Consider the following 25915-nt stretch of genomic DNA (forward strand, 5'->3'; position numbering starts at 1 on the left):
CACTGAGTCAGCTGCAGGGACACAGGTGAACGCAATCTCACCTGAGTGACTGGAAGCCAGGAGCCAGGCTGCACCCCACAGAGACCCCATTTAAAGGGCTGACTCCCAAGAAGGAAGGATCTCTATCTGGAGATCACTCCCCTTAGAGCCCTTCTGCAAGCCTAGGACACAGGTAAGATCTTTATTTCACTACTACTTTGTAACATAATAATCTCTCTGGTCCAATACCTGTTTGCTATACAACTGACCATTTATCTCTTCTAGTCCTCAGCTCCCATATCCTGCTTCTAACAGTCAGGAAAAGAAAATCACCATTGTTATTAGAACAAATGGTGTATAACAACCTTGGAATCTTGCTATTATAAAATTAGTACCAAATTACAATGCTTTAAAACTAAATGCTATTTAAAATTATTCCTAAATGTCACATTTATGACATTTCCAAATAGTTCTGGTCTATAAACTCCAGATCCTTTCTACTTACTGCTCTCTGGAGAAGAAATCTGTAAAGGAGTGAAGGATGACTTAAAAAGAGTATGAATGTACAGCATACAAATGATTGACAATGCATACATAAAAGGCTAGATGTAGAAATGGTCTTAAATCATTCACCTTGGAGCAAAAAAGCAACAGCTAGAAAATATACAAGAACTAACTTTTAAATCCTTTATACTAACCTTTTAGTCAAAACTACAGGTATGACTAACATAATTATGTGACAGTAAATAATAAGCTACATTTGCTAACTGCAAGTTATTGTAAGTACCAAACTGCTTTGTAACTAAACCAGCTATTTTAAAGCATTACTGAAAGGATTTTTGCTGATTTTCAGTTTCAGTGGAATTTACTCATGTTCCTAGTAACAGCATGCAAGACTACCACTTCTGTCTAGCTAGATTTATTAAAAAATAGTTAAAATAGAACACAAGATGCTGTGTAGAATATGCAGTGAACTAAAAATGCAATGAAGTCTTACATATCATATCTAATCATTTGTCTATCTTAAATGATGCTACAAGTTCCATTACTATTCTGTAATTGACATACCCTACTGCTCACTGATGGGTTTTTTCCAGTAATAAATTTACATTTCCTTTCTGGCATAAGTGAAAAATAAACATTTTATTGCCATTTCAAGAACAAAATCAAGTCAAACTCACTTTACCCAGATGAGAGAGTTGTAAAACTCTGGGTCAACAGATTCTAAATCCTTGAGTCCTACTGGCTTGTTTAAGATACGTTTATAGAACGGCAGAGAGAAACCAGTGTCAATGAATTTTCCATGGAACAAAGCCTGAAGAACATGAAAACAGACAAAATAATGCAAAGGATGACTGAATACTCAATATGACAACATTCTGTACTGTGCACCAATGAAATTTGACAGCTAAATATTACAGCAACCCAGAATATTATAGCTGCTAATATACTTAATTCATTTATACTTATAGTAGTTACATCCAAACACCTCATAAAAAATTTTAGCTCAAAGATGCATTTTTTAATTATCCATTTGATGGCAAAATATTTAAAGGAAAAATTCTAGGAGATAACTTTCATGTTTTTGAACATACCATGGCAATGAATCTTCCAATAAAACGGAAGTATTTCAGATGGTCTGGATTAATGTAGGAGGCTGGGTTTATCTGTAAGCAGTAGTTATCTTTTCCGGCATATTCAAACAGGCAATACATTGGGTTCAAAACTTCATGGGACAATAGAAAGAACCATTCCCTGAAATCACAAATAACAAAAAGTAGGTTTCAAAAGATTAAAAATGAGCTTAACTAAATGATTGGCTGAAAGCTGACCTAGAAACTGGCTAACAGAAGTAGTCAAGTTGACTTCTTTTCCAGAAAGTACAGCTAAACTGAACTGAAACTAACAAAAATGACAATTTAGTAAGCAAAGTTACAATGTTATCCCATTGTCAGTAGTTTGGAAAACGACCCCGTATTTTAAAGAGGCAATTAAAATGCTATCATGGGTTTAAACTGTAAATTTTTAGGCAACACTAATTTATGTTCTTCTCATTATGTTCACGTATGAAGTCTGACTTGAAAGTGTGTGGAAATCTACTTTCAGTAAACCCCTACTGCAGTTATCAATAATCATGACAAAGTCAATAAACTGCATCTGTTGAGACAGATTAAAGCAATTCCTAAAGTGAACTGAAAATAGTTTTAAACAGTTTTGAAGACATGCAGTGATATTCTAAGTAAAGATTAGGAATAAGCTTTGCTAATATTCTGAAAGTGCTGCAGTTCAAGGATCTACTTTAGAGAAGTCTTCTCAAAAGTTTGCAGGAAAAAACCACTTTGTCATTTTAGTTCAGTTTACCTTGCAACACCTCCATAATCTAATCCTTCTTCACCAGGGAAAATAACCCACAAACGTCTCCGCAGATCCTGAGGGCTGAAGCTCATTATCTTAGTAAAAGAAAAACAATCAATTTGTGTAAAGAAAACCGCCATAAACATTAGGTGGGCATATTACTATTTGCTTTATCAAGCAGCATTCAATGAATCATGAATTCATGAAATAGCAGAATCATAGAATTGCTCAGGTTGGAAAAGACCTTAAAGATCATAGAGTCCAACCACAACCTGACCATAGTACCCTAACTCTAACAACCCTCCACTAAATCACGTCCCTGAGCATCACATCCAAGGGGTTGTTAAACACATTCAGGGATGGTGACTCAACCACCTCCCTGGGGAGCCTATTCCAGTGCTTAACCACCCTTTCTGTAACAAAGTTCTTCCTGATCTCCAACTTTTATCACATTTGATGGGTTAGTAGCAAACATATTTCCACAGATTAACAAGTAAAAGAAAGTAAAAAAATAATTTGCAAATTAAATACTCATGCTTAGGCCAACAGTCTGTACACAAGTACCTGACAAAAAAAAGCCCCAAAAATAAGAGGGGGCTAAAGTACATAAATCCAGGATTTTTTAAATATGATACTGAATGGTACTTGAGTGGTACCCAGGTTACAAGCAATGAAGAGATGTAATTTAGATATAAAAAAAATTAGAATCAAAGTTGTTTGCAGTGACATACATAGAATTTGGATAAAAAAATATATTAAGGTCTGTACTAGGCTGTAGTTATCATCACAGTAAATTTTATATTTCCAACAGAGATAACTACTAATGACAAATGATTAACTAAACAAGTTAGGCCTCTGTGGTTATGTCATCTAAACTACTGATCAAGCAGCATGTTTTCTTAAACATTCCGAGGTTATATTATCTCTCCCTTGATTCTTTCTAGTAATAACAACTTTATTACCTCTACAGTTACTATAAAATGACAAAGTGAAATTTTAGAAATTAGTTTGGAGTCAACTTTCAGTTCCAGGACCTGTTTTGTCTGCTACTCGCCCCCTTTATATTATTTGACCAAGTGGAATCCCATGTTCAAATTTATTTCTATCAGACTGAAAAACAGCTGCTTTCAGCTTCTATTTAACAAGCAACGGAAGTAATTTATTGCCACAATTAACATTAAAAAAGTAAAAGGAAAATTCCAAAGCGCTTACAAATATTGTACAGAAACAAATTTTAAGCATGGTTTGGGTCTCTAAACACTGTTAAATTTTGCTACTAGTAACTGAAATACAATTAATAATTTTTGTTCTCTTTCAACCATTTCATTACTCATTTGAAGATCTGTAACACCAAGACAGAGTTCAGCTTAATGTATTTTGGTACAAAACAGTGCTTATGTAACACAGGATAAGTGTGCCAACACAGCAGAGCATGCTAACTTCCAGAGGAGGGGGAGCTGCACTCCTCCCAGAACTTGACAAATTTTAAAGAACTTTGTGAAAAAAATCTATCTACATATTAAAGAAATCACTGTGTCCATGAAACAGTCACGTGAATCACCTGGAGACAGAATTTCACATTTTTGCATGATCTTTAGATATATAAGCATGGCCGTATCCTGTTATTTTTAAGTCTCTATTAAAGTAACATTATTAAGGTGTGTTATTCTTAATGCCCTGACACAAATAACAGATTTCTTCAATTCAACTTCTCTTGCCCACTACTAATATGTTTTAGTACAATACCTGTTGAAATGAGTCTTCAAATAGTGTTTTTCTGCTCACTGTGATCTTTATATGTTGTGGCATCGCCAGTTGCTGAAATGACATTTTTCAGAGGTGAGATACACAATCACTTCACATTTCTAATACTGTTTTAGCTGTAGTTTACTATATACATTGTTTTAAGAGTTAAAGGTAGACTTCCCTAATCCATAGAAAGCAGTCAGCAATCAAGACACTTTCATTTTAATTTACTCCAAGAACAATTGCTTCCACAACTGAGATCTACAGCAAGGTATACAGGCCTCATGATCCTGTTTTGAACAGCTTCTAAGTGTACTCTTCTAGAACATTGGAAAATATTAAGATCAAACACAGCCTAGATCAGTAAGGCCTTCCAGCATAACATTTAATAAAAAAAATTTTGTGGTTATTCTGTGCAAAGTAAAAAATTAGGCTCCACTCAGCTCTTTCAAACTATAATTCATTGACTGGAACACTTAAAACTAAGACTTCTTCCATGGTACCACTGTACATAATCCTTTGGTATTTGCAGAATTTAAAGGACGAAGACTAACACTGCAATTTGCTATTAGGTAAGGACACACCAATCTGTAACATAGTATATTCTTCCAAGTTTAGACATACACATTCTATGTCAAACATCTTGCACTTTCTTTCAGAAGCATTTGTGCAGAAACTAGACTGTGTATTAACTGTATTTTAGAATACTATGCTTTCACACATTCACTTATTAACAGCATAAGGAAAACTGCATTCTTAAATTGAGCAGCTTGTAAAATAAACTGTAAATAAATGTAGGTTATCTTTACCAAGTTTTAAAAGCTGCCCTCCCACTTGCATCAGTTTATATAGGCCTGGTGTTTACTCTCCCCTTTTTAAGCTCACTTACAATAGGTTGATTAATTTAATTTGATTAATTTTATTTGTAGAGCGTTGAATAAGTGGTTCATTTACAGCAAGTAAGCAGAATGCAAAAAAACAAATGTTCCCAATAAAGAAATCCATACCTGACACCAGAATCGGAAATAATGGACCTTTGCCTTGAAATCCCGTACATAAGCTATGTGGGGTCCATTGTCTCTGGAACCAATGCAAGAAAAAAGAATTTCAAAAGTGTTTTCATAATTTAAGAAGTCTGCTAATTTATTGTCTATGTAGCTATGTGGTTCAGTTGGCTTTCTGGCTGGATATTCTTTTCATTTGAGAGTGTTTTTTGTTGTTGTTTTTAAACTAAAAAAACCTCTCCTTTGTAAATTGTAAAGTGTATGTGCAGTATTTTTTTCAACAGTATCTACCTATTAATTGTATTTAAAAAATAATAAGAAGAACGGGATGTCAGTCATCATTCGGTTAATTTAAGTTTGTACTTAAGTTCTGGTTTTAATTCCACTTAATCTCCAAAAATGCAAAGAAAGAAAGAGTATTTATAAAAAGACTAGTAAATGGAAGAAAGGGATCTGGTCATTAGCAATACTAACAGACTTCATATCATATCTATTAGTTGGCAAGGAGAATTCTGAAGTGTTCAAAACACTCCTCTTCAGAGAGAGTTATCAGGGGACTAAAAAAAAAAGGAAATAAAGTTTACACCTAAAACTTCCTGCACACAAAACAAACAGAAAATAAACTTTTAAAAATGATGTCTGTTAAACTTAACACTTAAAAGCTAGTAGTCAAAAAACACTTACAGAGCAGACTTGCCCGTGCGGGGATCTATATATGTAGTGGTTCTTCTATTGTGATCCACAAAATATGGAATGCCATCCACAGTAAATCGCATTTCCCAGCCCTCAGGTAAGGGTTTCTCATTTAATTGACTGTGAGTACAAGAAAATACATGGTAACTTAATACAATCAAGACAACTGATCAATGACTTGAGACAGTAAAAAGTTTTAGTGGATCTAGAAGTGTGGACTGAGAAACTTTCCATTCAACACTTATTCTGTCTTTTTTCCCTCCAACTTTCAAGTCAGCTCTCAGACCACAGTGACTGTTTAAATAAATTTTTAGTTCCTTCAGTTGCATTATCTAGAATAACAGCAAATAGAAATTGTCATTATTGCATGAAACTGACACTGCCTTAGTAAGTAACTTTAGCTACCCCACATATAACTGCAGTAGCCAAAAGCTTAAAGTGTTTTGGAATGACAAAAATAAAAGAACATAAAGAAAATACAAACAGTGACCTTGCATAACTTTTTTACAACTTCCAACTCAAGTTTTATATCATTGTGTGTCTTGAAATACTTGGAAAACTTGAGTAGTATCACTTTACCAAAGTGTTCCCAGAGACATTCCCCCATGGAAAGACACTGTAGGACCATGTTTCCAGCTATAAATTTAGGTGGTTATTAGAAATAATAGTGTTTTCCATTCAGTCAGCTGCTGCAGATGTGCCTGACATGGAAAGGTTGTCATCTCTGGCTATGGCTATTAGCCCCTCCACTTTTCTTCCTCTTCTGTAGGGGACAGGTGAAGTTGTTTCATCTGGTGGAAATTTTCATCTCACTCAGAAAATCCAGGATAAAGCATCCTTCACTCTTCACTTCCTACCTCTGAGAGACAAAGTAACTGGACCCCAAACTAAATAGTAATATGGTAATCAATTACTTGTAATAGTGCCTCAAGTTTTTTGTTTTTCTTTTGTAGTAGTTTTTTCTTTTTTTTTTAAATTTTATTTAAAAAAATAAGGTGGAAGTGCTGCAGTTCCTGGAGTTTGTATTTTCCATCTCTATCTCTTTGCTAGTGATCTGTTTGGGAAACAATCAAATTTTGACTCAATCTTCTACATCATGGGATGCAAGAAAACCCTCTCTCTCTCCCCTGCAGGAATACAAATATATATACAATGTATAAAAATAGTAGGAACTGTTCTGGGGAACTAACTCATCACTGCTGACCAAGATTTTCCTGCTAACTCTATTATTACTGTGATATTTGCGGCAATCTCCATTTCAGTGGTATCCTTTAATATTCACCATCTGAGAACTGTGTACAGGACAGGGTGGAATGGTTTTGAACTGGCACTGGGAGATTTGGGTTCGATACTGTGAGGAGGTTTTTCACTCAGAGGGTGGTGTCACACTGGAACAGGTTGCCCAGAGGAACTGTGGGTGCTCCATCCTTGAAGGCATTCAAGGCCAGGCTGGATGCGGCTCTGGGCAGCCTGGTCTGGTGGTTGGCGACCCTGCACACAGCAGGGGGTTGAAACTAGACGAACTTTAAGATCCTTTTAAATTCCCATTCTATGATTCTGTGACAGCCTTATGTTTGAGCAGTAAGCAGTATCACCTAGCCCTCATTCTCATTACTTTGTTACATTTTCATTTCAGATTTATAAGAAGCTGCAATTGATTTCTTACCCCTGACTCCTGGGATCTTCCCACTGCGTGATACGTGTGTTGTGATTAACAAAATACACTCTGCCATTGCTGTCAGTTCTCTTTTCTAAAAATATACAAAAGGAAAACAAGTTTCAATACCTAGGTTACCATACTGTTGAAATATTAAATAAAACAAATAAATCCAACTACCAGAGCCTGCCACAGCCTCACCTGTGCTCAAGTTTCTCTGTACCTCCTCTCAGACAACATCTTTTCACTTTCATTGACATTACTCCTTACTAGTCTATTCACAAACAGTTTATCTAAATAGTACCAACTGCTAATAATTGTATGATACTGCATCATCACCCATCCTCAGTGAAAAGCTGCACTTAAGGTGTTCGTGCATAATTTCTTCGCATCTCATTTATTACCCAGAAAAGGCCAGCTGTCTACAACTGTGCAGCTTATAGCAGTGAAAGCCTGAACATTGTAGTAACAATATAAACACTTGTGGGAAGGAAACAGTTAATCTCAAGAGATTCACCTTCATAACATATATCAGCCTACTGCTTGCACTTCTTAAAAAGCTTTTTCAGGTATTTTTCCAAGTTAAAAATGTATAAGGATAAGATGACTTTCCATATTAAGATCCTTTACTACATTATCCAGCTGCTTTGATTTTTGCTACGTGCCTTACAAGCCATGTGGACAATGAAGACAAAAGAGGTTGCAGAGGTACATAAAAGAATCAAGAAATGAGGAAGGTGTGTGAACAGCAGCATAATCTTTCATACTCATGTAATAGAGAGGAAATGAAAGTGAATGTGGTTTCCAAGATTTTCACTCAGATAAATATATGTCCCATGATTGAAAAACATGTACAATAAATGCCAGGATTTGGTCTGCTGGATCATTCTGCATTTCTTTACATCATTTTTATTTAGTGAGTTACGCGACATGCAGAATGTAGAAGACAAATTAGAAAAAAAGGCCAACATTTGACTATCACAGATAAAAAGCTCCAATTTACAAGGGAAGTCTGGAAGTAGACACTTGTCTATAGGAGCTATGCTGGCAATAGAATTCATCTCAATACAGAAATTCAGCTTCATGACTTCCCAAGCAACGTCAGCCTAAAAAACATGCTTTGAAATATTCCGTATGTAATGCAATAAAGCACAAGTGAGGGCACAACAATTTTATGGTATGATGTTTCATCTACATGAGAACAAAAATCTAAATAGTTACACTTCAAAAAAAAAAAAAAAAACAACCAAAAAACCAAAAACCCAACTCTAACTCTGACAGGCAGTCACTTGCTTTAAAATTAAACAATCCTGAGAACGCTGCCTGCGTATCATGAAACTTGAATTCTCACATCTGCTTCATAGTCACAGCAGGAATTAAGTTTTACATTTTTGTACACATATGCACAAAAAGAATTGCGTTAACTGTAAGTTGTTAAACCTGTGAAGTAGAAAACTAAACAAATTTATTCCAGGGAGAGGGACAAGTCAAGGAATGATTATTAGTTGTCATTATAAAAGCTTTTCAGAGCAATAAACACCCAGGATGGAGGGAGAGGACCCTGCCTAATGAAAGTGGTGAAAAGTAGGATGACAGTGTGAAAGAAGCTATTGTGACACGATAATTACTGAGAGAAATCAGAATACTTTGTAGTTTCTAATGTACTTCAGAACTGCACATCCTTGTCAGGACTTGACATTTTAACAGAACGCTTGATTGGATTTAATTTTGAAAGAAAAAATAATCTAGATTTTTCATTTAAACAAGAGTAGCCTAGAAAAGCTGATAAAATAACTTGGCAGAAATCTTTTATGCTTTAATGTCTAATTACATTGCATTACAAAACACTATTTCAAACCAGTCTTACCCCATCCAGGTGGCAGTGGGCCAAGAGGATCAAATTCTTTGTTCTGAGTGGAAGAAAAGTCCTGGTTCTGCAAATCACACAAACCAATGGTGCATTAATAATGACCAGCTACCATCCATTTGCTTTCCAGATGTTCTAACACAGTCATCATAAATTACTGAAGTATTTATGTATTTTTGTTGCTTTTACATATAGCTAAAGATGCCAGCTTTTTTTTTCCTCAAAAAATGTGGAAACTGCATGCAAAGACAACATACAGTTCATTACAAATTGGTCTTTTCTTTGGCCTCACTTTTTTCCTGGTACTAAGCTCTTCTGTTAGCTAATTTTACAGCCCTTGGCATGCTTAATGAACTGCAGAGCCAAGAAAATAATTATCCTTTGTGAAGTGCCCCTGCCTACACAGAGGGAAACTATTACAGTGGTACCCAAAACAATCAGAAAGCAAGCCACTTCATTCCTGCATACAGTACTCTTTTCCCTACCACTTGACAAGCTAGTAGCATTTCAGTTATCTGTAGTCTACTTCAAAGGCACTGCACCTACTATTACCGGCATAGGCATTATTCCTACTATTCAGAGGCAAACAATACATTTACAGTTCTGGAAGGTTTATTTTCAATTCCTCTGCCTTCATTACATTCATTTCATTTTACCCAGAGTAGAAGCACATCCTGTGAGCCTGCCTTCCTTCCCAGTCTTTGGCTAAGCCATTCCAAGACACAATATAAATAAAACAGCACTGATTTTATCAATATTATACATAAATTTTACCAAAGAACATCATATATATTCAGCTGACAAATAAAAACCATCACACTGTCTACAGCCATTTGCAAGGACATGGACCAAGGTTACCAATTACTACTTCATACCATACAACAAACTAAACTAATACGTTGAAAAAATAAACTGCAATGAAGTCTGGAATTGTTGCTGGAAGAAGTCACCCACAAACAGGCTCAAAACAATTATATAAACCTAGTTTCAATCTGCAGAAGAGAGAATAATGGGCTCAGAGTTTGGAACAGACGCTTCTCTTAGCTTATACAGTCAGCACTATTTCTTACCCCATATATAAACCTCTGATTAAACTGCTGCATAGCTCCTTGCAGTTGACTGCGCTGAAGCTGCCACTGTTCATAATTTCGGACAGACTCTAATGTTGGCCTCTGCCATGTTGTTGTTCTCGTGAAGTGGTCAACATAGTAAATTCTCCCCATGTTGTCAACTCGTCGCTCCCAGCTTTAATAAAAATAAAATTAGATGTGTGAGTTCTCAAGAGCAGACAATTGTACTTGTATTGTATTGTACTGTACAAAAGCACTTGTAGGCAAACAGCCATTACATTTGGAAGCAGATTTAAGGCAGGGGCTCATTAAAAGATGTGGTTTTCATCTTTCACTCTCCACTAATACTATGTAAAGAGCTAAAATCAAATGTAATCCCCTCTATGCTCTTCCCAAGTGAGATTTATCCCAATTCCTGTACTTCCAGTTTAAGCACTGAAAGGTTGAAACCTACCTTTCAAGTACTACACAAAACACTGTCAACACTGTACTGTTACTACTGCATTTACCCCAATCAATTTGTAAGACAATAATCCACAGGCTTCTAAAAAGACAACAAAAACTCAGATAGTTGAGTGGTACAGTACAGGATTTCTTCACCCTCTTTTCAACAAGTTCAATCTGTTTGGACAGAAATTCTTGTTTGCTGGGGGGGGGGGGGGGGGGGTGGAATTTTTTCCCCCCTCTCAATATTTCAGTTCCCCAACATCAACACTATTTACAAAATTTCATAGAATGGACTGGTTTGGAAGGGACCTTAAAGACCATCTGGTTCCAATCCCCAAATTTGAATAAAACCACTACACTTTTGAGTAAGTTTTAGTAATACAGTAGCAAATCCTCTCAGAATTAAAACAAATAAACAAACAAAAACTGAATACAACAGTTACGTTCCCTTTACTCTATGCCAGCTTGATTTGTTCCTTAAAATCAATTCTCTTTACTGTCCCGTGTGCTTTTACGTTGTAATTCTCTAACATGTGAATCACTTCAGCGTGAATGAATTGCAATAGAACAACTGTGTGTTCCTTTTAGTATAAAAAAAAAAAGAAAAAGAATAACAAATGGGAATACCACCTCCACAAAGTGTAACATCACTGGCTGTTCTAACAGCTGGAAACACCTAAAAACTAAAGATTCTTTATAAGAACATAGTAATTTAACAGCTGGGAATCCTAAGACAAGATCAAAGGACTGTAAACAATAACCTCAGGATAAATAGGCAACCAAGGGCATTCGAGCTCAGGCTAGTAGTTTTCTTAATTACAAAAGACCCTTCTATGGTTGTGATCATCTTATACAGTCAAGGGTGCCTACTGTTTTCACCCATTTATCAGCATACATCTACTTGCTTATTCTTCTGACAAGAAATCTCAATTTTATTATCTTTGACATTCAACTCTTTTCCATACTGTAGAACTCTTCAGAAACAAACTGGATAAATTGTTTGCACTTGTTCACGTTGTAATTTACAAATGTGCTTTCCAGCTGTATTAAATTGATAGTCAGTTTTAGATACACCCAGTCCAGGCATATCCAAGGCAATCAGGTACCTTTACATGGCTTACCTTGGAGGAAGAGGCTCTGGTCGATCCCACGTTGTTCTTTTTTCAACATGATCTACGTAATATACTCGACCATGTTGGTCTACTCTTTGCTCCCAACTGAAAATAAAACAACACTTTTATCTATCTCAAGGTGGAATTACTCCAGCCACTCATCAGTATGAAGCATACAGTAAAAGATGAGAAACACTCCCTTTTGTAAAATGATTATCTTAGTAAAACACTTAAAGCATTTAGAACAACATTTTTTTTTTTAATTTTCTGTTTAACCACCTTCAGGTTCTGATAAACTACAGCTAAAATTCATGCGTGTGAATGCTGTCTTAGCAAGCAATGAAGCAAAGTTTTGTATTCAATATCAAACAGATCAGTAATGTGTTGAGCAGAATTATGTGTGGAGCATAATCCATACATTATGGAGATATTAGAATAATACTCATTTAATCTCCAAATTATGCAAACGTTGCACACATCATATATAAGCAGTTCATCATAAGGGCACTGAAGTTGTATTTTCTGAATATGCAGCATTTGGGATGCTGACTTACTCCTGTATGTGTACCAAATGTAACATGGAGGGAAACGCTCAGTAATTTGCCATTTCTAATGAAATAAAAATGGTAAAGCAACAACTGACATTTTCAAAATTGCTTTCACAGTTATCCTGTAAGCATGGTAATCCAAGCTTCTACCGTCTATTACTTTAACTGCAGGCAAATTAAAGCAGGTAATAATTCACCTATTATACCACTCACATTAGTAGACTTTTGTTTTCCCTCACTCGGAGTACAGAAACATTTCTATTTTTTTAAAGAAAAATTTAAGAACCTAAATGATATCTTTGAAGCAAGAGACCAATCATCTGACATATTCTACATGGTATGAAATGGTGCCCACATGGCTCTCAGGAGGTGCAATGCTTGAACTCCAGAATTTAATGTCCTGCAACAGTAACTTTCCTTCTACTTATTTATACCAGTTTTTTACTACTTGACTTCATTCTAATTTGAAGACAGCAAGTTGTCTCACTATTTAAAATCTCTGTTTCATTGACTTAGCAGTTTATGACGAGCATCAAAACTACTTAAAATTTAATTCCTTCTTGATTAAACCATATATATATATATATATATATATACATATATATATATATATATGGTCTATATGTATGATTTAATCAGTATTTTTATATTTTTTATATTTTATTTATGGTTTAATTATATATATATTATATATAATAAAATGCGTATAAATATATATATTTATACACACACACTTGAAGGTCTAGTAGGTCAAACAGTTTAGAAAACCTTCATTTTAAAAGCTTTTGGGAATTTTTGTTATGCAGCAAAAGACAGACGTTACACGTATTTTGGTATGCTTAAAATAAGGAAACAGAAAAGTCAGCAAAAAATTAATTAAACTCATACCCAGGTGGAAGAGGACCTTGACTGACTGTAGTTAGTGCCTGAGTTGGAGGATTTACTGGCTGGACTTGTCTTGATACTGGAGGTGTGGTGAGTGCAGCAGTTGCAGGAGCTGTTGTTGCTGCTGTTGCCCCCTCAGGGCTCGGTTCTGAAGATGTATTTGCAGTTGCACCTGCCAGTGAACCTGCACTGGCCCCATCATTCTCTGTGGATGTGGATGGAGAACCATTTACACTTCCTATGATGCCAGACATATCAGAAGGAAAAAAAAATCTTTAATTGGTATTTCTCTCATTATTGGTAACCTATTTCAGAATTTGTAAGTCACAAAAGTAAACATGCAAAAGGTGGTAGTTTGAAGTGCACACATACAGCCACGTTTTCTACTCCACACAAAAACAAAAAAAGAAAAAAAAGAAAAAAAAAAGAAAAAAAAAAGAAAAAAAAAGAAAAAAAAAAGAAAAAAAAGAAAAAAAAGAAAAAAAAAGAAAAAAAAAAGAAAAAAAAAGAAAAAAAAAAGAAAAAAAGAAAAAAAAAGAAAAAAAAGAAAAAAAAAGCAACTTGGTTGCACTCTGTAAAAATGCTTTAATCCAAGAACTGCTTTCAGCTGCACAGCTTTGATATTACAAAGAAATGTTATTTACCAAAGCAACTTGGCTGCATTCTGTAAACGCTAGATGATTATAAAGAAAAAGCTACTTGCTTGCAATGATGGATTTCCCATTTACTATTTGCAATAATTTAAGAGATAGCATGCATAACATTTTCAAGAAGAGATTTGACACAACGTGGAAAAGTTAAGGGTGCAGAAGGAAGAATACATGCATCCTTCAAACGCTTTCAGATTTTTTTCCTATGCAGGCCATTTGGTAGGCAGTATTAAGAACTATACACAACTCTTATTACTAAACTACACTGCCTTTATCTTTGAAAATAATTACTGCAGCCTAGTTTTCCATCCAGCCTCAGTATTTATCAACTATGACAATGAGTTCGCCAAAACAGATGGTAGTGTATGCATGTGGAGGAGTTAACCTGAAAACATCTATCATTGTCTTAAAATTTTGAAGTTTTTAAATTATAAGATAGACTAAAAAACATTTGTTTTCGTGCAATCAATGTTTGAAGTGCTGCTGTTTCAAAGAATTTAACCAGAACTATAGAAAGAAATCACTGGACTTTCAAACCCCAGAGTTATTTACATGAGACAGTTCTGTAAGTCCTTCAGCGGATTTGTTCATGGGTCTCATTAAAATTAACTGAATGCAACAGTCACACTCACTCATGTTCTTCTGGAAGCAGCTCCAATATATTTAGCAGTATCACTACAGTCATCACTTATCAATCATGGAAACAAGAAATTACTCATAAGAGGGACAATGATATTGAATGCAAACTGTTAAAATAGGAATTATATACCCAAGAATTTACCATAAAAAAAATTGTAGTTAAAAACACGCATCAGAAATCATTATGTTCATTTTAAGAGTGTACAGCTTGCTAATAGCTTTGAAGTGGCTGTCTGGCCTTAGAATACATACCAGCTACTGATGCGGGTCTGCGGGGTGTGGGTGGAGGTGGTCTAGAAGGCCTGGGAGGTCTAGCAGGTTTGCAGCTTCCATTTGTGAGTAGTGGAGAATCACTGCCATTAACGCTCTTGTTTTCACTTGGAGCAGCATCTTCGGAGCTTTCAAGGCCATTTGAGTTAGTCCTTTGTAGGAAAAGACAAAAAGGAGAACTGTATTAAGAGTGTATGGATGACAACAAGCTTTATAAAATAAAGGAGAATGTAATAATTATGGCTAGATAAGATTTTTACATTCATGATTAAAAAACTACGTATTTTTATAAACACTGAGAATTTACCCCGAGGCATACAAGACCTCAGCTGAAGAAAAGGTAGTGAAACAGATGTACACACATCCGCTGTTGAAATCTCCTTTTTCATTATCCAATTCAATACACCTGCCTTCAGGCCCTCTGCATTTTGGTGCTCTACTATTTCTTCTCATGAATGCCACTAGTCTCTAATGAGATGGGAAGCTGATTAAGACCGGAGAACAGCCTGTATGCATTGGCTCCACGGGGTAAGCATATGTTCAGAACAAATAGAATGCTTGAAAACTTTTAGAAAAATTAACTACGCACATAGATTTTCCCCCTAAGCTCAGTTCTGGATACTGATAGAGAGTTTAGGACTAAGCATTAAAATTTTGATGAGGAGCTATGAATTAATAAATGGCATCTCAACTTTTCAAGCACTTAACTTGTAATAGCTGTCTTCATTCATTCTGTACTGTTCAGTTACACCTAGCAATCTATTAACCTGATACATTTGTACCCCACTGAGCAGAGTTAAATGCATCTACACTTGATGTGTAAAGCATTTTGTTAATCTAGTGCATTGGCAGGTCAAATACAGAGGCTATAAGTAATAAAAACACAGGTTTAATTTCAGACCAATGCCTTTAAAATTACATTCTTATAAATGCACAGTAGGTAGTAGGTAGGCCTAGTTAAACCATAAGGCATAAGGGATCAAGTAGAATCACATATGTCTGACCTCAACATCAATGTCAAATGCACCTTTGCTCTATACTAGGTGTGGTACACATGACAATTTATATCCACTACAACAACCCTAAAGTAAATGACCAGAACGTACAAATCATTAGGGATGTGAAGTTTGCAAGAACTATAGCCTAGCTTTCCCTTGGTCCTAGAAAGTATACTGTTTCTGTTTGAATTTTACTGTGAAAAGTATAGACTTTTATCTTATGTGTAGTACTTAGATCAGGCATTTTAAGACAACAGTGCATGAAATGTAATTATACACTCAGCAATAAGTGCTGCTAGACATGTTCCAAATCACTTACATGATCCTTAAAATGTATCCTTCAGGACTACCAAAAGTCCTATTAGATGGTACTAAAACCACACAAGTTCTTATTACTATTATTATACTCTTACAAACACAGGCATTTCATACCCAAGCAGGGAAGCATTTTTCTGAGCAAAAAAAAAGTAAACAGAACTACATTAAGCTTCTATGAGAAGACTCTAGACTACTCAACTAAGTGAGGTGTATGTTCTCCTGCTTTCTTACAGATTAACTTAGCTATTCCAGATCTCATCTGAGACTGCTGCATATTGTACAAATACTTCAAATACTTGTAGTACTGGAAACTAATTGAAGTGGCTTGGTGCTCAATGCAGGTTAAATATAGTCACTTTTATCCCTCTAAGTTGTATGGGACATAATCCCAAATCAATCTTAAAACACTGCAACTGTTATCTTTTGGTATCTTCTTAAAGCATAACATAGTTCTGATACCTCCATGCTGTGAAACAGAAGTGTAAAAAGCATGCGGTGTTTATGTATCAGTGGGACTTCTTTAAAGATTATTTTTATGCAATCTGTTTTATCACTGGGAAATCTCAAATAAATCTTTTTATTTTTGGATTTTTATTTTTTTCCTTGTCTCGAGAATGGAAGCTGCACTCAGCACACGTTAGAAGTACTCTGTACTTTGGAGTGAGGCAACTCCTTTTTAGACCAGCTCTAAACTGCAGCTTGCTAGTTTTCGTTGAGAAAAACGTCTACTGCTGCTATGCTCCCTGAAATAGTTCCTCACAGTGGGGACAGTCAAGTTAATAGATTCAGCCATGTGTCCTCAAAACAGAACAGAATTTGCCCATGATACTGAAAATCTGCACTGAACTCAAGCATTTTCAAAAGAGCCATAAATCTGAGAATAATGTATGTGAAGAGGCTCATAATTTTTGAACTAGGAATGTATATTGATGTATGACAGCCAATACAACATCAGGCTTACTTCAGTCCTCTTTAAGGCAGAAATTTACAAAGCAAGCAGCTGTGGCATCCAAACATTACTGGTCTCATCAGTGTTAACACTCTAATGAAGTGCTGTCCTCACAACAGAGACAGTAGGATATATATGCATGTCACAACACCACACTTAATTGCTCAGTGAAGATTAACTGAGCCTAAATCTTTCTATGCACCCTCTTCAGCTATGGCTCAGAACTGGTGAGTAATTGTAAAACATGCCAACTATATGTGCTGATGGACTCAGCCAAATCCAAGCACCTGTTCTGATGCCAAAGACCGACAGGCCATGCACAGTTTTACAACATTTTAAATGAAGCAGATAAAGAAAGAAAAATCTGCAGAGTAAGTTACTGAATTCAAAGCCAGTGCTCTCACAATATATTGAGCTTGTATAATACAGTTTTGCTTAATTTTGGAAAAAGATTCCTATTGCTAGTTATGTTAAATAAAGTTTCAATTATCTTGTTTTTAAAGACAATTAAATATTTGAATGTACAGTAGTATAATTTTTTTAAGGATATGCTCAGATCTGAACAAATTATTCAGTCATTGTGTTTGTAAACCATACAGTTCCTCATTCAGAAATGCAAACATTAAGTACAAAAAATGAGGGGAAGAAGTCTTACCGAGCGTCATTTCTTGCTTTGGAGCTGTCACTCTGCGTAGGACCTTAAGTACCAGAAATAAAAGGACAGCAGCAGAATGAGCAACATTTGGAATCACTTCCAAGCACCGAAACCAGAAGTCTGTAAAGCCCAGATTTCTCTCAAATGTAGAGGCTGTACACTTACATGCTGCTGATCTACTGTCTTATTTTAAGACTCTACACATTTCACACCTATGTATGTGTGTGCATTTTCTTAAAGCACTGCTGCCACAAAGTGCAAAAGCAGTAACATGTTCACCTTACGGAAGATATAACACTACCTTATCCAGCCGCATGAATATTGCCAAAGGCACACAGTTCAGTAACTGTCTCTGTCTCTGTCAGCAGTATCAAGCACTCATCTCTATTTTTCAAGTGGAGCTCACTTTCCATATTTTCAACCCCGTTCTGAGGGCAGGCAGAGCAGGTAGACAACAAGTTCTTCTGAAATCCTCTCTGGCTGGCTAAGCAAATAGCTGCAGGGGTTTGCTTGAGAACTGGTCTCTCTGACCTGGACGGTTCCCTTTCTCTATACACAATGTAGCATAAGGGCAGTGGAGCAGTTCCAAATTTGGCTGCTCTCCAAAAAGAATTATAGCGGTTCAGCTTAGATCTGCAAACGTTTTTCAACTGCTTATTCAGCTACCTTACAAATATTTGCCTTTTGTGCCAGCACTTGCAATACTTGAATATGCAACAATGAAACGCTCACTCACATTGATAGCACAAATATTTCATTCCATTGAATTAAACAAATGCCATTAACAAGGAAATCAATTATCAGCTCTGATGGGAACTAACTACAGATGTAAGGCAAAAAGTTGGATGTAAACTCTTAACATGACGTGCCATTCAAGGAAGTTATTCTAATTCCAGAAACAGAAACTTAGCTTAAAAGGCTAGTCAGGCAACAGCGCACCACCAGTCACAGTGCCTTCAGACTGTAGAACATGTTACACTGAATCTTTTCAAGATTTATCTCTTTTCTCATCTGCTCCAGACACCTCATCATCTATCTTGGGACCCTCTGCCGAACTGCTTTTTAAACACTCACCCTGTACTCCGCAGCACAAGACTGTACTCAGTTCCACTATCTGCATGACTTTTCCTACTTACTAGCATGTTTTTCTCAGTAGGTGAATTTAAGGAAATGGTTTCCAACTGTGCTTTTACTTCTCCCAAGAATTGTACCTGAGGGAATTTGTTACTGTCACTAGGAGCTTCTACCAGAACACCTCAGCCCTGCTCTACAAGCCTCACAGTATTTCAGCTTTCTTTAGAAAAAGAAAAATAAAACAACAAAATCACACTCTATCAGACCACATGATCAAATCTTTTTAACACAGTTATATATTTGGATGGAATTGACTTCACTTAGTCTCTCAAAAAACAAAAACACCTTTCTGGCACAAGCCAACTAAGCATCCAGAGGGTTTCTACCACAGATAGCCTGTTTGATCCTGCAGAAATCACCTCCCATCTAGTTCTAGTCTGCACACTGCATCACCCTCAGATATGCACCTTTGTCTGTTTCAGTCAAAGGAACTGAAATGCCTTACTTTTATTTTAATGTAATTACGCTTCACACTTATTTGAGACTTTCAGTTAAAAATTATCCTTGTTATCTGAGACTGACGATATCAATTAAACAGAAAAAAGAATGGATCTCCCTCTCCAACAAAGTCTATGTAAGAATTTAGATATTTAACAAAAATTAAATAAAAAGCTGTTTCCTAGCCAGAATGCTTATTATTATGAGATTAAATTTATCCATTTTATATTGCTTTTTTTGTTTATAGTCATATGAAAACTGAGGGAAGCTAAAGGCTTTCATTAAAGTAAGGCACAATGGTAGCTCTTAACTGCTAGATAAAGTAAGTAAAGTTCAGAAAACTAAGGTGCTGATCTTATTTACTTTACAGTAATGCTGATAATCTTTGCTGATTATGACTCCACCTCAAATAAAAGTGCATAAAAGTTCTGGTCTCTACAAACACCAAGTTAAATAAACCACTAATTACCACTACTAAAACACTGCGTTAAAACATTCAGTAAAAAAAAAAAGTCTTTGTATACCAGATATTATATAGATTGTACATTTAAACTGAAAGTCACTTACTTCTTGTACTTGTGGCTTCGCCATTGGTCAGGAGCTCAGGATCTACCTGCATCCCATCTAGACAGACAGACAAATCTCCTACCACTTCTGCTGGCTCTCTGTCACCAAGAAGATGCAACGTTACCACCACCTGATCAACTGAAAAAGTACAAGAAAAACGTCAGGGTTTACTTTACTATATAACAAAAGAGTACATCTTGCTTAAAAAGCTAATCACAGACCTCAGTAACCAAGAAAAAATATACAACTTCAGCTTGCACTCTGCATAATTTTTTACACTTTAAGTGGTACAAGTAATCATTCCCAGGTGTCAGTAAACGTATTATTTCTACAAAGTACGGAGAATTAGAGCATAAGCTTTTTGCTGCTTAAAGAAAGGTGTATCATTATAGGAGAAATGCAGGCCCTGGTTTCTGCCCACACTTCTTAAGTAATTAATATACTTGTCCTTGACAGCCTATAGATAGTGTATGGGAGCTGCTGAAACACAGCCTGAACCTCTGATTGACCACCTGAGGTGGGCGCTGAGTCAGCTGCAGGGGCACAGGTGAATGCAATTTCACCTGAGTGACCAGAAAAGTCACTCCTAGACCCCATTTAAGGGCTGACTCCCAAAGAGGAAGGATCTCTATCTGGAGATCGTTCCTCTTGGAGCCCTTCTGTGAGCCCAGGACATGGATAAGATCTTTATTTCATTACTCCTTTGTAACATGATAATCTCTCTGGTCCAGTACCTGTATACCTGTTTGCCATACAGATAGAAAATGTAATTCATCTCATTCTTCATTAGAACAGCTATCAAGTCTATCTTGAGAGTAAAGCATATCACATTTATCTAGTGACATGTATTTTTGCATTTTGAATGTGAAGATTCTGTATCACATCCCTAAGTCAGAGGTGCTTTTTGGGTACATCACAGTTTTTTGTTGAAATGCAATTGTAAAAAGGCATGCCTGAATCAATATCCAGCAACATACAGCATGACACCAATTGTTATACAGGGCAATGTAGTTATAATTTTCAGCTACAGTCAACAGAACAGTGACACTGTCATGAGAAAAGCACAGTACATTGCTACTAACATGCTGCACTTTGAGTGACCACATCTGAAAGTCAGGAAGCAAAAGACAGAGAACAAGTATGAGAGCACATCAGTACTGTATGCTGTAGCAACATGAATTCAATAATGGATGTGATGCGCCACTTGGAAGCTCCACAGGTGTACATACTGCCTAAAAGCTAACTAGTTCTAAGACACATGAAATAGTACAATGTACACCCGTGTAACACTACTTAAAACATCAACAAAATTCACTCATTTTCTCATCTAGCACCAGAAATATACCAGTTTTTGGCTATGTAAAAGGAACCACTCTAATTACACTTTCACTCCTGCAAATAAAAGCAAAGTGAAAAACATCAGGCTTCCAACAACACCATGGCAGATTGTGTATAAGAAAATAAAGATTATAACAAAAAATTGTGAGGATGCTCAGAAATACAATCTGTAGCAACAAAAGGAACACTTAAGACCCATGAGAGAGTTACACACTGCACTCAAGCTTGTACTTACGTTTCATACTGTTTGATTTCAAAGTCTCATGAATATCCAGGGCAGCACTTCCCAGGAGGACATCGGACTTTAACGTTTGATGGCTCCAGACTCGAAAGGTTAATTTACTTAGAGGAGTGACAATTCTGAAAAGAAGAAGTTGAACACTAATGTAAAGGCACTTGTTTTTGAGTGCACTGAGCAATGTACAGCAACTGTCACTTAAAGATTATTAAAAAAGCAGAGTACAAACTGTGGCAATGTGAAATGCCCCCTTTGGCTGATAAAGGTCATAGTACCACGATGCTGGAATCTCTCCCCAGCACACAGGCAGTTCCATTTATCTGCTGGTGGCAGAGACCGTGAGTGTCTGCTCCTAGAGAAGCCACCAGCAGAGCCACATTCTGAAGCTGACAGCACATGAGAATATCTGTGCTGTGATGCCCCCCACTCCCAAACTGTTAGCAGTTATGTACTGGGAGAGCCCCTTACTGAAGAAGAAATATATGCCAACGCAATAATCTTTTTTAGAGAGCAGTTAGTTACTGTCTCCCCTCTATCTCCAAAACAAGTTTAATCAAACCGTGCTAATTGCTAGATTTCTAAATGTGGCTAGGCACTTTGCAGGAAGAGGACAGCTCAGATGGTGTATGAGAGCAGGAAAACCCTGGAGAATGTAGGAGTTCTCACAGTGATAAGAAAAGCCTGAAAGCGTAGAGAGACTTTTCTTTTTCCTTCGTAGAAGTATTCTGACAACAGCAGAAAGAAGAACATCATGTAACAGTTGATGACATTGCATTTAAGAACAAACTCTCAAAACTTTTTCCTTGAAGGTCACCTTTAGAGGTAAAACATTCATATGCCCCTCATGTCCCCTTGAGTTTTCAGAAGCCTCGTGACAGAAACAAATTTATCTCAGTATGAGTTGCTGACACTGTACAAACACGTTTGCTTGTACTTTTTTTTTGGTGTGTGTGCGTGAGGTTTTTAATCACTAAAAAGAACTTCAGAATGACTTTTAATATTGATATTCTTCTTCTGTAAGGAACATTCAAACACTTATGTATTTTTAATTACTTCAGTTATGGGAAATGCATTGCAAATGATTCTTTGTTTTCTCAGTAGGTCATCTCACATCTATTGTTTATTAGTATAGACCTTCATGGCCAAACAATCTCTGCAGGATAAGTAGCTCCACTTAATATACTGCTTCTGTGTTTATTCCAACATTCCACGTGACATTCTTAAAAGAAAACCAGATGTTATGGAAGCTGCAGATCTTTTTTTAATATCAGTGCTTTATACCTCCTATCATCTCACAACACAAACACTGGCATAAGCAAACACCAACTCTGTTTCTTCTTGAAACTAATGCTAGTTTTGTACTTTGTAGATATAAATGCAACAGCAATTTTGCACTTGTGACTGAAGTGGGAAGTGACAAGACACAGCCAACTAACAGTGCTATAGCACACTGCAGGACACTGCTACACAAAGCTACACTTTTCAGTCATGAAAAACTAAACTTAAATGTGACAATCAAAACATGAATGGGACTGTCAGCTTCATAAGATCACCTTCACTTTCCTAATACTTACACAGTGAAGGCAGAATTCTTACACTACATACATTGATACATTTCCTTGTAAGCACTATGTCTTTTCTATGGGACATAATGCAATCGCTTTATAAATACATATGTCAGAGTGTAGTATATTAGCCCTCAAAAATTATGCAAATCTCTCTATACTGTGCAATGCAGGATGCCTTGTCTAAAATAAAAACACAACCCACTCTTAAATTCACAGTCAATTGCATAGCATTAGTTTAACTCAAACTAGGAAACAAAACTGTCAAACGTACACTGTAAGATGCTGTTTCCACTTCGGACTATTTGTATTGTTGCATTTTTCTGTCTTCTTTGACTGTCCATCTACTGAGACTTCCACATAAGGGCTGGGTCCAAACCACTTGTTTTTTTCTTTTAGTTTTGCTGAAATAACTGTTAAGAAAGAAAAGTTATAATCAACTGAATATTTCAACAGCAAATATTTTTCAGCTGGCTACTTCAGTATTCAAGTATTAGGTCATTGATGGCTGACAATAATGCTCAAGAGAGAAAACACATTCTATGGAAAACAAATGTTTTTTGCATTTCAGGCTATTTTGTACAGTGTTACATCTCACACAAAAGTCAAAAACACGTAACAGTACTTCCTCTACAGCATCACACACTATGACTGATAATTAACAGTTCTAGATCCCCAAAAGCACTTCACTGTTGAAAGCAGAAAATATCATGTACAGCCTACCCTAACCCGCTCCCTTTCCCCAGCCAGGATCATTCTTAGATTTTATTCCATTTGCTTCTTATAAAACTTGAAACACGATCCATCTTCCTCACTAAGGAACCCTGGAAAAGTGCCACTGCTGGTGAGGAGAAGACATTTAAGAGAAGGAAATTTTTGTTAAGTTTTCTGTGTCAAAGCAAACTTACATAAAATCTAACTGAAGGCCAATACGGAGTTCTAATAACTACCTACTGTTCTACAGCAAAACTTGGATGGGACTTGGAGCTCTATAGCTTTTCTCATGCTAGTAAATATTCATTATATTTGTATCTGGACAGCAACAGAAACTTGAAATTTTTATTTTTTAAACATTCACATCAACTACAATACTCCTGTCTTGCCAAACACTGAGTATTTTGCCTTGATTTAGTCTGCGTGTGTCTACCCTGATATTTCTTTGGCTCTTAGATAAGGAGGGTTCTTGGATTGTTTGACAGCACTAAGCTTACAAATTGGTACTTACAACAAATACCTGATCGCTTCTAATTGGCCAATGAACCCTGCTCTGTTGCTACAAATGTCAGTCTGGTCTCCTGTATTTTCATCACTACTTAAGCTGCACTACATGATTAAAAAAAGATGACTAATTCAAGCCCATATGGCTAATCTACCTAGATTCCTTTTATAGTCGATACTCCTTTAGAGATTTAGAGAAGTAGCTTAGTATAAACTGCTCTGAACTGCTCCCAAGGGAAGCGCTCTCTCTCTATAGGAGCTCTCATTGAAATTAGTTCAGTTAGCTGGCATTGGTTTCCAAGAATTACCTTCCCCTGATGTCTCCAGTACTTGGATACTGCAGCAATTCATGCCTCAACATCACTAGCTGTCTCAAAGACATCAAGATCTGATTTGAGTCAGCACAAATCAGCAGTCCTGTGCCTACTTTTGAGGTTCTTACTTACCCAGACAACCTGAAAGTTCACTTGAAACCAACTGAGAATAGCAGAATGGAGAGATAAGGGTGAGACAGATGGGGACTGCTGTTTACTGAACTTTCTAGAAGACAAAGTCTGCCTGCACAAAAAGAAAGTTTTGCAGACTGTGGCTGAACAAGAAAGAAATTAAGAAGTAAAAAACGTAATAGTCTTCATTCTAAAGCTGAGACATTTCTTTACTTTTTATGTGCTTTTAATGAAGCAAACCTCAGACAGGCATCACTAATGTAATTCTTAGCTACGTTTCCCTTGGCTATGGGAAGATGCACTGTCTTCGAAACCTCTTCAACTCTCATCTCCAATATCAATCTGTAGAGAAGAGATTTTTCTTCAAGTCCTGAAGTCCTTTGAGAAAAATTGTGCTTGTGTCCTCAAAGTGACAGCTAGGGGCAGCACATTTTTTTCAGTTCCGATCGTCTGTTTTGTCTGAAGTTCTCCCATCTGTTTATGACAATTCTTTTCATTTGTACAACTTCTGCACATATCCCAACACTGAGGGTGCAAAGTTTAGCCTTAATGCTTCTAAAAATACATGTGCATACATCCTCAGATCTTCCATTCTCAGGCTTTAGCTTTCACACTTGAGTAAAACTTGTCAGTCAGAGAGAAGAAAAGCCTGTTAAGTTTCAGCAGTTGTTCTGTTGGTATGGCACTACAAAAAGGAAAGCATGGACACAAACCCATTCCTGTGCAAACTACAGGTCCTCAATTACAGTAACATTCTCATCACGACTGAAAACATTTAACAAAGAAGTCAAATGCAATAAACAGTAGTGCAAATTCATGTAGTTTGAGAGGTAAAAAAAAGACTGTGAAATTGTTAAGATTTGGTTCTGTGCCAGGCGTTAGCAACAGAAAGCAGTCTTGTATTACACTGTTACGTCTCAAAAGGAACTCACCCAGTTCTCTCTTACTGATCTGTACAACTGACTTAACGCTACTCAAAAGTAGTTATTCATTTCTTCACTCCTTACACAGAAAAGTATAATTTCAAAAACCATTTTGATAGAATCTTAAATATTTCTGCCAAGTCATGATGTTACACCATCAGTTTTATTTTGCAACTTCTCATGGGCTTTGTACTACTAAAAGCTTG

At 36.3% G+C, this 25915-nt stretch overlaps 1 protein-coding gene across 2 annotated transcripts in view; it reads right to left on the reverse strand.

Annotated features, from left to right (window-relative positions):
• ITCH (itchy E3 ubiquitin protein ligase) overlaps positions 1-25915 on the reverse strand; it is a 67304-nt gene that overhangs the window by 14781 nt on the left and 26608 nt on the right. For both annotated transcript variants that reach the window (XM_040650890.2, XM_040650891.2), the window contains exons 3-18: positions 23397-23535; positions 21555-21679; positions 19982-20119; positions 17843-17885; positions 14905-15074; positions 13367-13601; positions 11940-12035; positions 10372-10546; positions 9302-9368; positions 7444-7528; positions 5769-5897; positions 5088-5160; positions 4081-4152; positions 2341-2429; positions 1575-1734; positions 1161-1294 (exon numbers count right to left, since the gene is read on the reverse strand). In XM_040650890.2, the coding sequence (XP_040506824.1) occupies positions 1161-1294; positions 1575-1734; positions 2341-2429; positions 4081-4152; positions 5088-5160; positions 5769-5897; positions 7444-7528; positions 9302-9368; positions 10372-10546; positions 11940-12035; positions 13367-13601; positions 14905-15074; positions 17843-17885; positions 19982-20119; positions 21555-21679; positions 23397-23535 (1930 nt within the window). The remainder of the gene's footprint in view (positions 1-1160; positions 1295-1574; positions 1735-2340; positions 2430-4080; positions 4153-5087; positions 5161-5768; positions 5898-7443; positions 7529-9301; positions 9369-10371; positions 10547-11939; positions 12036-13366; positions 13602-14904; positions 15075-17842; positions 17886-19981; positions 20120-21554; positions 21680-23396; positions 23536-25915) is intronic.

Source organism: Gallus gallus, chromosome 20, assembly GCF_016699485.2.
Source record: "Gallus gallus isolate bGalGal1 chromosome 20, bGalGal1.mat.broiler.GRCg7b, whole genome shotgun sequence".
NCBI classification, from domain to species: domain Eukaryota; kingdom Metazoa; phylum Chordata; class Aves; order Galliformes; family Phasianidae; genus Gallus; species Gallus gallus.